The following is a 14228-nucleotide window of genomic DNA, read 5'->3' as shown; positions in this document are numbered from 1 at the left end:
CATATATATGTGGTCCACTTTTTTTTCTACACATATATGCATGGTCCACTTTAGATGCCACTTTTGCATAATTTCATTCACTACATAGTTTTTGTTTTGGGAATTTGTGATTGAACCTTCCTTACCCTAATTGTATTCCTCAGATTCGTTTGTTAACATTGGAAATTACTTTCATTAGTGAAGAAACTAATTGTGACAATTATTTTCTTTTGAAATTTGAAATTTTCCCTATTTGTCAAAAAATCATTAATTGTTTTTGAAAAAGAAAAATATATTAATCATGCACTCATAAATAGCACAAGAAATGCTAAGGTTAGGTAGCAAAGGCATGCACCTATATGAAGAAATGCAGAGCATGCTCTCAATCCGTAAAATATTTGTGACATCAAGCAATCCTCTTATGAGGGCGACGAATGAGACCATGAGCATGACCTTTACAATTTTATAAATTTTGGTGCTAATTAATTTTAAAATAAATTATTACATTTTAAAATTATATTGAAATGTTTAATTATTAATCTCTAGGTGCTCTACTTTCTTTTTTCTCTTTTTCCCCATTTAAATAGTTCTCAAAAAATTATAAACAACACAATAACCGCATTTCATGCAAGTGGAATATTTCACAAATATCGGCATAGTTTATTACCCACTTGTCTTTTTTTTTTTTTTTTTTGTCAAGTAGCCTAGTGTTAGAAAATTCACCTTAAAGTTGAATAAGTGGAGTGTTCTGGGTTCGAACCCGGACTCCTGCACATATAGTGTGATGTCCCTATCAACTAAGTTAAGCTCACGGGGACTTACCCGCTTGTCTTTTATTTATATGTAATTATATAAAATATATATAAAGTTTGTCGATATTATATTAGTTTTAAATGTAAAACTTCCATTGACAATTTATCAAGGCAAGGCACAAGTACACATACCTTCAATATATATATATATATATATATATATATATATATATATATATATATATATATATATATATATATATATATATATATATATATATATATATATATATATATATATATATATATATATATATATTTCTTGTATAGTAGTCACCAAGCTTCTTTTTTTTCTTTTCGCGGTAGCTTAGCTAGTGGCTAGAAACTCCATCTTTTTAAGATGGATAAGTGGATTGTGGATTGTTCGGGGTTCGAATCCCGACTCCCGCATATAAAATGCTGATGTCTCTACCAACTGAGTTAAGCTCACGGGAACGACAAAACTTCTATAATTGCTATATATCCAACAAAACTTGTCCTTAATTAAGTTTGATATGGTTTTTTTTTGTCCGATTTTTTTATAAGTTTCCTCTCTTAGAGATAATTCTATTTGAAATAATGTTATTGATATGGTTTTTTGTGTTTTTGATATTGCGAAATTTGGTGGGATATAATTTTAGGGAGAAAACTCTCTTCAAATATAGGGTTATATGAAGAATACTAAAGTTTTAATTTTATTCATCATGCTTATGGCTCTATATATAGAGCTACATAAAAAAAACACTAATCTTATAATAAATTCTAAACAAATCTTAAATATTCTAAACAGAATATATAAATCAAAATCCCTAATATAATTTTATTTCAAATATAAATTTAAAATTATATTTAAATATAAAATCTTTCAAAAAGATATTGAGGCATTATTCTCGACAGTTATTTGTCATACAATAATTATAAACACCTCTCTCGGTCCGTATTTAAATCTTGGTTTGGCACATTGTGAGAGTTTTCCTCTACTAGTGTATTTTAAAAAATAGTGTATTTCTATATTGACTTTTTTTGTTTACATATTTCTATATTGACTAAAAACAAATAAACAATACGAGGTGTTCAGTTCATGGATTCAAAATTTATTTTCCTTATTATCCACTTCTTTGGAGGACTCTAATTTCAAATATATTGTGAAAGAGTATGAATCTACTAGTACGGACAAGCCGTAAACTTTCAGAAATCAGTCATTGCTTTCAGTAATAATACTCGAGACTAGACAGTACACACTATCCAAATATTATTCTATTGGCCATGGTAATTAATTATTTGGCTCTAGTCCCTTCTCTTCTTGGTAGAAATAAAAAGGTTATTTTTAAACTATTTTAAAGACTGCATTTGAAAAAGATTCAATCCTAAAAAAAATGCCAAGTGCCTATCTTATGAAAGAGGTATAGCCCAAAGAATCGCATCATACTGCATGGAAGCATTCCTTCTTCTTACAACACTAGGAGAGTAGATTGAGAGGATGTTTAAATCTTTCTATCACGGATAGGCCCGACCCTGAGTATACGACAGTATCGGGTCTCAAATTTTTTAAGAAATTTATTAAATGTACATTAGTAGATAATTAGTGCTGAACTAAGATGTTTATATATGTGCAAGATTTTGGTTCAAATTTCAACATTACTGTTTTATCCGCATAATTTTATTAAATTTAATCTTTGATTAAAAAATATATATATGTCTAGTTTTGATGCTATTTACAACTAAAATAGATAATGGTTATTTTTTTTCAATAAGAATCCATTTTTAATATTTCCAAAAAGTTTTTCAAATAGTCAAAGTTGACCATATAGGTTATTTTAGTGCTCAAATTGTTTGCTTAAACATATTTTGCCGATTAAAAATAAATGCAAGTTAGCCCACATATCTGTTAGATAATATGTTAATGATTAATAATGTAATAGGTTTTTGATTGTAATTGGACTTTGAAATTAATAATAATAATTTAATCTATTTATGTTTTTCTATATATTTTTAAGATAACATTTTGTATTCAAGCTTTCTTCACTAATGAAACCCTGGTCTCCATTTGTCTCATCTTTTTGTCTTCTCTATTTGGATTTCTTTAATTCTATCAATATCTTTTTTTTTTTGAAACGGCAAATATATTAATAATAATAATCAGTCCCTGGACAAACAAATAGAGGCCGAAAAAAACTGAACTACAAAATAATGACGCCGTATATATGCGGAACACCAATGAAAAGTTAAAAACAAACAAATGAATCAAAACAAACAAACAACTAATAATCATTTGAGCAAATGAGTAATGTAATAGGCTTTTGGTTGTAATTGGACTTTGGACTTGAGATAACATTTTGTATTCAAGCTTTGTTCACTAATGAAACCCTAGTCTCCAGTTGTGTCATCTCTTTGTCTTCTCTATTTGTATTTCTTTAATTCTAGCTAACAATATCATCTTATCGATCCACAAATGCAATCAGAAAAAACAAACAAGTAATCATTTGAGCAAATGAGTATTGGGCTAAGCAGTAACAAAGGAAGCTTTTTAGAAAAGTAGTTAACAACCAACCAACCAACCAAGGGTAAAGAAGTAGAAATGAGCTAGCAAAGGAATGTGAAATATGTATAGCAAAGTACTGTGAAGAGAATAAAAAGGAAGTGAATATTAAGGGAAAGTGGGGAAAGAGTACAGGTTGGCAAACCATGTGAGAAAGTTTTTGTGAAAAGATACAGAAATTAGAAAACGATGATACAAAGAGTAAGAGTGAGTGTCTCTTGATTGTGATGTGTTGTATTTGGTCCGTGATGGATTGAATACAGTGATGAATGAATGAGTACACTATAAACTTTTCTTAGTTTTTGTAATTTTGTATATCCGTGAATCATCAATTTCCTTCCTTTGATGTGATATCATCATATCTATCTCTTTTATTTTCCTTTCTTTCACCACCCATTTTCTGTTCTTGTTGCTAGCTAATGTAGCAGTACTCAAACACATGCATGTGCCCAATGCAATGCCATTAAGCTATTAGTAGTATTGGATTCGTATACTTACCACGTGAGACTTCCTAATCATATCATTCATATCTATTGGAATTGGATTTCCCACAATTATAGCAGGGTGCAAGGTGTTTTAATTAATCTAGGCCGTCCGATTTTTGGTTGGTGGCTGAGTTCATTGAGTTGTAAGACTGTTTTTAAATCTGAGTTGTTTGATCTCAAATCAACGATGAGTTAAGTACACTGGGACAAATATGACACTTTTTTACTTGGCCAAAAATGAAATTTGGAATTTTTATATCCTAAAATATTTTATTGAAAAATAGTGGATGTGTAAGTAGTATGAATTGTTGAATGACAATATATTTGTGGTTTATATTTTTATTTCTTTTTACCTCTTGTGTGTGCATTTGCGTATGTAGAGATTTCCTTTTGTACCTTTGGCAAGTTGACAGCACATCTCACTTGAGTTTAAATCTTATAATTTACAACAGTATGTCTCTCCTAAAAAGAACCATGCATGATGCATGGAAAATAAGTAATCACCGCCACAACTAGAGTAAAATTTTTACGATGGTGAATACTCCGGTACACATATTATTGTGATTGGTTCACAAATAATATTTAATATAGAAAAATCAATAAATATTATTTGTAAACTAATCAGAATCATTCACCTCAATAAACATAACAGTACATATTCATATAATATGTGTACCGAAAAATTTACCTTTTACCTTTTAGGAAATGTTGATGAAAGTTAGATGGTAAAAATTGTTCGGCCCACACGGTTTTTGAGCACAGGATCCAGCCCGATAATAGACAAAAGACATTAAAACCAATTAATTGGAATTTTGTCGTCTATGGTATCTCCAAAATTCTCCATACTGCATCCAGCAAACATTGAAATTAATGTATCCTTATAGTTTTCATGCAAGAACAAAAAAACCAATGGCTGAGGAATGCTTTCATTGTGACTCTCTACTCATGTGTCAAATTGATCCAGTCATCATAATGTAGTGGACATGATTTATCAATAATCACAATACAATTCAATCAAGTACATCCATTTTTGGAGGTGTTTTGGAGCTGTTCTAGGGGTGGGGGAGGGTTTGCTAGATATATAGAATTTTTTTATTTTTTTTGTTTTAACCCTCTAATTCTACAAATCCCGATCGAAATTTTGCAAAATCCAAGGAAAATTTATAATATGGAAAAAAGAAATAGCACTCGAGATTATATTCTTCTGTATCCGAGCCTATTGGTAATTCGAAATGCACCCTATATATAATATGATCAATGATTTTCTAGCAAAATTAATAACATGTGGAGTTGGTTAAATAAAATGGTGTGTGGAGTTGTAAACACATGGGATGTTTAGATCTTTATGCTTTAGTAATAATATTAATTTTAATTTTTTATGAAAATTATTGATGTGCAATGTGTCAAGTGGCAATACACAATGTATAAGGGTATAGGATGATTAGTGGTTCAAATATTTGGCATACGCCTGTCTCCCAGGAGGTCATTTGATTGAGGATTCCATTCTTTAATCTCAAGGTACTCGGTTCGAGATCTAGCACTGATGGAAGGAGGATGATGGGTGGTTCAAATTGATTTCAATGAATTATATAGTTGGGGTAGTAATATACAAGAAGGCAAATTATTAATCTCATCCCATGCATTCTATACGAGACAACCTTGGAATGTGATGTGATTAGTGGCAGGGGGGCAAATGGTGAGACAATGTCACAATACATTGCATAATAATGTGAACCAAATTAGAAATTCAGAATCTTATAATAAATAAGTATACTTCAGTTCTTTTCCATGATGTTTTCTTATATATGTTGAGAAATCCCTCTCCTTAGACCCACTTCTACCCCTATGAATTTTTTTCTCAATCATTCATTTATCTCTAAGGTAGTCAATGTTTTGAGACAATTAAATTGAATGATAGAGATTTACATTACACTCCCAAGTAAAAATCTGACATAAGAGAACCATCATGGACAAAGATTGAATAGTCCAAATGTTTTTTTTACTCCCAACCCCCACAATTGTTAGGCAGAGCCATCGTTGACATAATGTGGTCCAAATCTTTCATTGAAGCTTCCAAACAATTGTTTTTTTCCTAGAGGTCTTTTAGGGCTATACCAATCGCTTCATAACATTGTCCGTATAGTACACTTCGTCTAGTGCTAGATGTAATGAACAACATTTTATTTGTTGATTAATTTATTTTACTAGAAGCCTCATAAGAAAAGATAAAAATTAAAGATTGACTTTTTATTTGATTTTACTTCAAAAAGACACACTAAGCTAATAAATTACGGTAAATTCTTTCATTTATTTTACTTCCTTGTTACATTTCACAATGTCTATATTTATAATGTCTCTATTTATAACATTGATATGCTACTAAAACCTTTTAAAAAAGCATGTAATCTAAAAATTATCTAATGCAAGTATGCAACTACAGAACTAATTTTTAAGACTTAAGTTCAATGAGAATAACTCAATCCAAAAAAAATATCCATTAAGCAGAAGAGTCTCGTTTAAGATTAAGTACTACATTAAACACTTTAAATATTATGGGTTTCTTATTCCAGATGCACAAAACAATAATGATTTTTTTTTTTAAGAAAAGAAAATGAAACACTCTCACCCAATTTACACTTCATATGCTAAAGCTAGTACTCTACTATACGAGAGATTTTTTTAGCGCTTCTATATTTCTCGCGTGCCTTGCTCTTTTTCAATTTTACTTGTCCCCTACTTAAGTATCAAATGTTATAAAATGAAGAATTTGAGGAAAAAAACATCGTCTTCTACTTAAGTAGCGGGCCATATTTACGGCGCACGAGAAACTTGGCATCAAAAGAAACACTCTCCCTCTACTTATCAAAAAGCTTCTTCTTCTTCTTCTTGGGATTCGTCCACTCGGATTAATCGATCCTGGGGCATTTACTTTTTTTTTGGTTATTTACTTATTTTATTAAAACTTTTGTAGAAATAAATTCTTTGAGTTTAAAAGACTATGTACTGTCAGTGTAAATTAATTTTACACTGACAACCAATAAAAATGAAGATTCTTCCACATCATATTAAGAAAGTGAGTTTAGTAGAGTGATGTGACAGAAAACATAGTTAGTATTGGTTAACAGTTATTTTACACCGTAAGTGGATTTTCTTTTCTTTCTCAAATTCTTTGGCCCAACTTTTTGTTAGAAGGAGAAGATAATTTAGAAAGAACCTGGGCCAACATACACTTAGATGGGAAAATTGCTCTCTAGAGTCTGAAATGCTCTCAAATCCTAAAAAATTCAAAAATACTCTTAATTTGAACCATGTTTATTTTGTATTCCACAATCTAAAATGCCCTTTAATTTTAGAACCTACGATATGAAAATACGTCGTTTCGGAACCTACATTCTGAAATGGTCTTATAAAACCAAAATACAGGAACCTGACACCAGTTACCGTTTTGTCCTGGTTTCTTCATTAAAACTACATCTTTGCATATATTAGTCCATTTCGTAATATAAATTCCAAAATACAAGTAAACAGACATGTTTAAAAATTTCAAAAAAATAATCGATTTTAAAACAAACATTATAAGTTCTTTGATGACAAATGAGCGTAAAAACCCTCTATAAATGATCAAACGTTGCTTTCATATCTCAAAAACGTAAATAAAAGAAGCTCCATTTTCGTAACAATAGAGGTTAAGTGTGTGTGTGTGTGTGTGGGGGGGGGGGGGGGGGGGGTAATGAAAGTAAAGTATCGAAGTTACAAAAAAAAAAAAAAAAGTGTGTTTGGAACCTATATTTTGAAATTACCAAAATAACAAAACTATTATTGTAGATCCTACGTTCCAAAATTATGCATATTTGAAACCTACGTTCCGAAATGACCTAAAAGATAGTTTCATTGAGTTTAAAGATCCTAAAAGCAATACATAGGATCAGAAGAGCAATTTTCTTTAGATGGTGCTGCATCAACTCACATTACAATGCTGCTAAACTAAATCATAGGATACATTGGCCACTTTTGAAGGGCGAAATATTTGGTTGGTCACAACCGTAAACATAAATTATTTAGATATACACATAAAATTCTATATTATTCTATACCAAAAAAAAAAAAAAATTCTATATTATTGAATTATTTAAAAATTATATTTTATTTAATTTTTCATCTTTATACCTTTTTCTTTTCATATGCATGTACTTTAACATTGTGTTTAAATCTTGTGACCATGTAAGACCTACTGCACTAGTTCACACTACAATTGTTTATCCTTGACACTGTTAGATAATAATATTATTAGGGCTTTAAGTATTGGGCTTTATATGTTAGTAGTTTAGTAGTCCATTAGGAATTATTATAAATTGTATTGTAATCCTTATTTTGTTAAGTAATGCTATTATAATATTATTGAAACCCTAGTCGTCACTTTGTGTTTCTCTCTGAACTTTAACATGGTATCTAGAGCAAGGTTCGATCCGCCTTGAAACATTCGTAGTTTCTGTTGTCGAGTTCCCAAAAAAAAAAATAATAATTGGGAATCTATTTGTTTTGATTTTCGGTGTTTGATTGATTGTTTTGTTTTCCGTTCCAGTATTTGATTTTCCGTATTGTTCAAAGAAATTTAATACTGATCTTTTGGTTGTTGGTTCTTTTCCGTATTGTTCAAAGAAATCGATTGAAGAAAGAGCAAATTTGTTTTTGAGGAACAGCTTAAAGTGAATCACAATTTTCTGTTTGTTGAGTGATGTTAATTTCGTCCGCAGCCGCCGTATTGAAGCTAATAGCTATTCCAATATATCAAAGGTCACTTTTATTGTTGGCAGAGTTGCCGGTGCCATATACTCTCATGGAAGTATAGTGTATATGGTATATGAAGAAGACGGCAGCACATGCTGATGGAATTATGTGCATCGGATTGGTATTTGAGTTGGATTGGTATGATTGATTTAATTTGGTTCAGTTCCATTTGATTTGGTTTTTGTTCTGTTTTGTTTGGTTATGCTTCGCTTCTTGCGGTCTGGTTTGGTTTGTCATGACTGTTTTTTTTGTTTGGTTCTCTCGGGTGAGTTAAGATAATACTCACATTGAATCCGGTGAGGGAATACTCACATTGAATCCGGTGAGGGAATACTCACATTGAATCCGGTGAGGGAATACTCACATTGAATCAGGTGAGGGAATACTCACAATTTGAAATTTGAATCCGGTGAGGGAATACTCACATTGAATCCGGTGAGGGAATACTCACATTGAATCCGGTGAGGGAATACTCACAATTTGAAATTTGAATCCGGTGAGGGAATACTCACATTGAATCCGGTGAGGGAATACTCACATTGAATCCGGTGAGGGAATACTCACATTGAATCCGGTGAAGGAATACTCACAATTCGAAGTCTGAAATCTGAAGAAGTTGAATTTGAAGCTATTAGTTAATTTAGTTTATTTTCGGGTTGATTTGTAACAAGCTCAAAGCTTAGTAAGCTTTAGCTTGAGGGGTAGTATTAGAAATAAAATATTTAGTTAGAGTAGTTTGATTTTTGTTGCATCAAGTAACACTTTTTTTCATGTTGTGCTTTGTGATTCTCAAAACTCATGGCATTTCACGTAGATTCACCTCACTTTTCATGCTTAACAGAGAAGCACTATGCTACTTCTCTTCTTCAACACAATTACAACCCATATCATCATCTTCTTCTTCAATTGTGGTTCCATCACAATCTATGGTCCAAAGGGTATGCTCAATGGTGTGTGAATCTTACCATCACAATGCCAACATGAGAGTTTCACCTCCAAGACTCCATCTTGGGATTGATGTTGATTCTTTAACACACGAGCAAGCTGTTACCATTGTTGCTTCACTTGCAAGTGTTTCTGGTTCAATGGTGGCGCTTAGTTTCTTCCATTGGGCAATTGGGTATCCAAAGTTTCGATATTTTATGAGGTTGTATATAGTGTGTGCGGCATCTTTGCTTGGGAATAGGAATTCGGAGAAAGCTCATGAAGTTATGCAGTGTATGGTAAAAAGTTTTGCTGAGATTGGGAGGTTGAAAGAAGCTGTGGAGATGGTTATTGAAATGCATAACCAAGGTTTGGTTCCGAATACTCGGACTTTGAATTGGATGATTAAGGTTGCAAGTGAAATTGGTTTGGTTGAATATGCAGAGTTGTTGTTTGAGGAAATGTGTGTGAGAGGGGTTCAACCAGATTCTGTTAGCTATAGGGTGATGGTTGTTATGTATTGTAAGATTGACAATGTTTTGGAGGCAGATGGATGGCTGAGTGCCATGTTTGAGAGGGGTTTTGTGGTTGATAATGCAACATTTACGTTAATAATCAGCAAATTTTGTGAAAAGGGTTATGCAACTAGAGCGCAATGGTATTTTCGTAGGTTAGTTGATATGGGTTTGAAGCCTAATTTGATTAATTTCACATCTATGATTGAAGGTTTGTGCAAAAGGGGTAGCATAAAGCAAGCATTTGAATTGTTGGAGGAGATGGTTGCTAAAGGTTGGAAACCTAATGTGTATACTCATACATCATTAATTGATGGACTTTGCAAGAAAGGATGGACTGAAAAAGCATTTAGATTGTTTCTTAAGCTTGTTCGAAGCGAAAATCACAAGCCAAATGTGCTTACATATACTTCCATGATAAGTGGATATTGTAGAGAGGAAAAACTAAACCGGGCAGAGATGCTTCTGAGCCGAATGAAAGAGCAGGGATTAGTCCCGAACACCAACACTTACACAGCTCTCATCGATGGGCATTGCAAAGCAGGAAATTTCGAAAGAGCATATGATTTGATGAATCTAATGAGTAGTGAAGGTTTCAATCCTAATGTATGTACATATAATGCCATTGTTGATGGCCTTTGTAAAAGGGGAAGGGTAGTTGAGGCTTACAAAATGCTTGAGGATGGCTTTCATAATGGTCTGAAACCAGATAAAGTTACCTATAATATTCTAATGTCTGAACATTGCAGACAGGTGAATATCAGGCAAGCATTAGTGTTATTCAATAAGATGCTAAAAAGTGGTATTCAAATTGATATTCATTCATACACCACTTTGATTGCAGTCTTCTGTAGGGAAAGTAGAATGAAAGAGAGTGAGATGTTTTTTGAGGAAGCTGTGAGAATTGGGCTCATTCCTACAAACAAAACTTATACAAGTATGATATGTGGTTATTGCCGAGAAGGAAATTTGACCTTGGCTTTAAGGTTTTTCCATAGGATGAGTGACCATGGCTGTGTTCCAGATTCTATTACCTACGGCGCTATTATAAGCGGCCTTTGCAAACAATCAATATGTTAAAGTTCAGAGAGAAACACAAAGTGACGGCTAGGGTTTCAATAATATTATAATAGCATTACTTAACAAAATAAGTATTACAATACAATTTATAATAATTCCTAATGGACTACTAAACTACTAACATATAAAGCCCAATACTTAAAGCCCTAATAATATTATTATCTAACACTTCCCCTCAAACTCACGATGCATTATCAGATAATCATACTCTAACTAAATCAAACTACTCTAACTAAATACAACCTAAATATGTATGGGTAGTATGCATTGGCATAAAAAATAATTGACCAAAACTTTTGGGTAAATTTAGTATGTAAATTATCCCGTATACACAATTTAGATGATTAACGTTAAAATAATTAAATAATATACATTTTTGAAATAATAAATTGATATGTATTTTATGAGTGTGTCTAGATCTATAATTCACCACTTTTTTACATATAATGAGTTTAAATGCTAAACTCCACCCTAAACTCTTTAAAAAGAGAAGGAAAAAAAAAAGAATTTAATGAATAAAAAACACTTGCCAAAAATACAATTAACCTTATGTTTTCCAACGTGCCTACCTTCCTTATATAGCAATGTTGTTCAAACTTCAAACAACATGGTTCCTAACTTTGTGCCAATTAGGATGGCACCAAAAACGCCACACTAAACAAACATAAAAAATGGTAAGAGGTTGAGCTTCCTATTCAATTTCCAGACTGTCGTTTACCCCATAACTCCATTTTTGGACATCAAATCTAATCAAAATGCTCACTTTGTTTTCTCTTCTTCTTTGTCTTGGTTTTGGTCTTTTTCCTCCAAAACCAATTCCCTCACACTTTTCAGCCACCCTTTACCTTAAACTTTCAAAAAATCTCATCTTTCACTCCAAAACCAAAAGGTACTTGCTTTAAGCATCATCAATATGGGGATATTGTATGGAATGGTTGCAAGGGGACAGATTGTTTTGGCTGAGTTTAGCGCGACTCAGAGCAATGCTAGTGTTGTAGCTAAACAGATACTTAACAAGATTAATCAAGGGACTGAAAATTATAATGATAGCAATCTATCGTTTTCGCATGATCGCTATGTGTTTCATGTTAGGAGAAACGATGGTCTCACGGTTCTTTGTATGGCTGAGGAAGCATTTGGAAGTATGTTTCAATATCTTATCTTTGTATTTTTCTTCTTTATTGATTGTGTTTGAATTTTAGATTGGTTAATTGATTGAAAAAACATTGATCTAAGTTATATGTTGCTTATGAATTGATTCACATGCTGCTTTTTATGGATTTGGTGCTCTTTGATCCACTTGATAGATATTACTTAGGCAATCAATCTTTGTTTTTTGGGTTACCTTTTCACTCTGTTCTTGAATACATGTATATCAATATGATCATCCCAAAATTATTGTTATGTGGTTATATATGAGGCTAAAATTGACACCAAAATATGTCTAGCAAAGAATGAAAGGGAAACAAATTGACACCAAAATTCACTCTAATAGGTCAACTTTGCTAATGCTCCCCCTTTTTTGTGTCTCGAGTGTAAGTTAGAAGTCTTACATTAAATGAAAAAGTGAATGTTGAACAACATATAACTGAGAATTAGAAATGACTGTCTCATATACCTATGTCTCATACCCAACAATGGTATCAAAGTCGGTGGATCCACCGATTCATGTATTAGAATTCTTTTTGACAATGTGGTGGAAAAAGGGTGTATTCCGTAGATGTTGTTTTAGGCTTCCCACTGGGTGGCACCCAAATAATGGATGAACTCACTTGACGAGTCAAGTGAGTTAGAAGGCCATATTGGATGGGGAAGTGAATGTTATGCAACATGTAAGTGATATGATCCATATACATAATGTCTTAAAGTTTTGGATAAAGATGCTTATGTGTTTGCTCAAAACTCAATGTAATGATCTCTAAACTACCCTCGTAACAAAATCATGATTCAAACTGTTAGTAATAAGGGGGAAAAAAAACTGTCTGCTGATTTGTTGTGTACTAAAATCTCGTGTTTGAATCACTGCAGGAAGGATTCCATTTTCATTTCTTGAAGATATTCATAATAGATTTGTGAAGACATATGCTCGTGCAATTCTTTCAGCTCCTGCCTATACTATGAATGATGAATTCTCCAGAGTTCTCAGCCAACAGATGGATTATTACTCTACTGACCCAAATGCTGACAGATTAAACCGTCTCAAAGGTGAAATGACTCAGGTAATTCACTTCATAATCATTTATTTATATTAATAGTATTAACTTGTGAAAACTAACATTGTGGTATGATAATTATATATAGGTGAGAACGGTTATGCTTGATAACATTGATAAAGTGTTGGAGAGAGGTGGTCGTTTAGAAATGCTGGTTGAGAAAACTTCAGCAATGAACACCAATTCAGTTCGTTTCAAAAGACAGTCTCGTCGTTATAAAAACAACGTGTGGTGGATGAATGTTAGGCTAACGTAAGTGTCTAATTTCTATTAATGTTGAGGTTAAGCTTTTTTTACTTATTAAATTTCTAGTAATGATATTTCCTCTCAATTGTTTTTTGCAGGATTACCCTTATTATGATTTTTGCCATAGTCTTTTACATTATACTCGCATTTATGTGCCATGGTCCTTTCTTGACTTCTTGCTGGAGATAAGCTCTCTCAAGGCTAGCAATCATTTTTAGCAATGCTTTTTTTGACCAATAATGCATATTATTGGGTCAACCAAAAAAAGGGATAGTCATACTTGTATTTATTGGGATACAATCATTTATAATGTCCATAGGCTTATGCAAGTTTTAGAAAATTGCTAGGCAATGTGGATTACCTTGAATTGCAAGATACCCTGTTGTATCGGGTATATATTGACGATTCTCAAGGAACACTGTAATTTGTTTTCCCTTAGTTCTCTTGCATTCACTTGAATTATAATAACCTTTGAAATGTGCAAAGGGAAATTTCTTATTATGTTCTTAATTTAGGCCCAACATTCATGTGCAAAGGGAATAATAAGATTTGCAGAACTTAAGCTGATGTAAAAAAAACATCAAGAATTATTACTAGAAGGTCATGGTTAAAATCTTGAAAACTAACCTATGACAAGTTTCTTAAATAGTTGACTATTATATTAATAT

At 32.2% G+C, this 14228-nt stretch overlaps 2 protein-coding genes across 2 annotated transcripts; both read left to right on the top strand.

Moving 5' to 3' along the window:
• The first annotated feature begins 8270 nt into the window (after nt 1-8270).
• LOC123881928 (pentatricopeptide repeat-containing protein At4g19890-like) lies at nt 8271-11163 on the top strand. Its single transcript, XM_045930692.1, has one exon. It carries the CDS (start codon nt 9353-9355, stop codon nt 11099-11101), a length of 1749 nt encoding a protein of 582 aa, XP_045786648.1. The 5' UTR covers nt 8271-9352; the 3' UTR covers nt 11102-11163.
• Nucleotides 11164-11748: 585 nt separating this feature from the next.
• Nucleotides 11749-14058, top strand: LOC123881927 (vesicle-associated membrane protein 711-like). The gene is made up of 4 exons (XM_045930691.1): nt 11749-12243; nt 13130-13320; nt 13403-13566; nt 13659-14058. The coding sequence occupies exons 1-4, from the start codon at nt 12015-12017 to the stop codon at nt 13747-13749; spliced, it is 675 nt and encodes a 224-aa protein (XP_045786647.1). The 5' UTR covers nt 11749-12014; the 3' UTR covers nt 13750-14058.
• The last annotated feature ends 170 nt before the right edge of the window (nt 14059-14228 follow it).

The sequence above is a fragment of the Trifolium pratense genome, linkage group LG4, assembly GCF_020283565.1.
Source record: "Trifolium pratense cultivar HEN17-A07 linkage group LG4, ARS_RC_1.1, whole genome shotgun sequence".
In the NCBI taxonomy this organism is placed as follows: Eukaryota; Viridiplantae; Streptophyta; class Magnoliopsida; order Fabales; family Fabaceae; genus Trifolium; species Trifolium pratense.
Note: the sequence above shows the minus strand (reverse complement) of the source record. Positions and strands in the feature narration are given on the sequence as shown.

Coding starts and splice junctions, on each gene's coding strand:
- LOC123881928 (XM_045930692.1), top strand. CDS start 9,353: ATGTTGTGCTTTGTGATTCTCAAAACTCATGGCATTTCACGTAGATTC.
- LOC123881927 (XM_045930691.1), top strand. CDS start 12,015: ATGGGGATATTGTATGGAATGGTTGCAAGGGGACAGATTGTTTTGGCT. Junction 12,244..13,129: donor GGCTGAGGAAGCATTTGGAA/GTATGTTTCAAT, acceptor GAATCACTGCAG/GAAGGATTCCATTTTCATTT. Junction 13,321..13,402: donor TCAAAGGTGAAATGACTCAG/GTAATTCACTTC, acceptor AATTATATATAG/GTGAGAACGGTTATGCTTGA.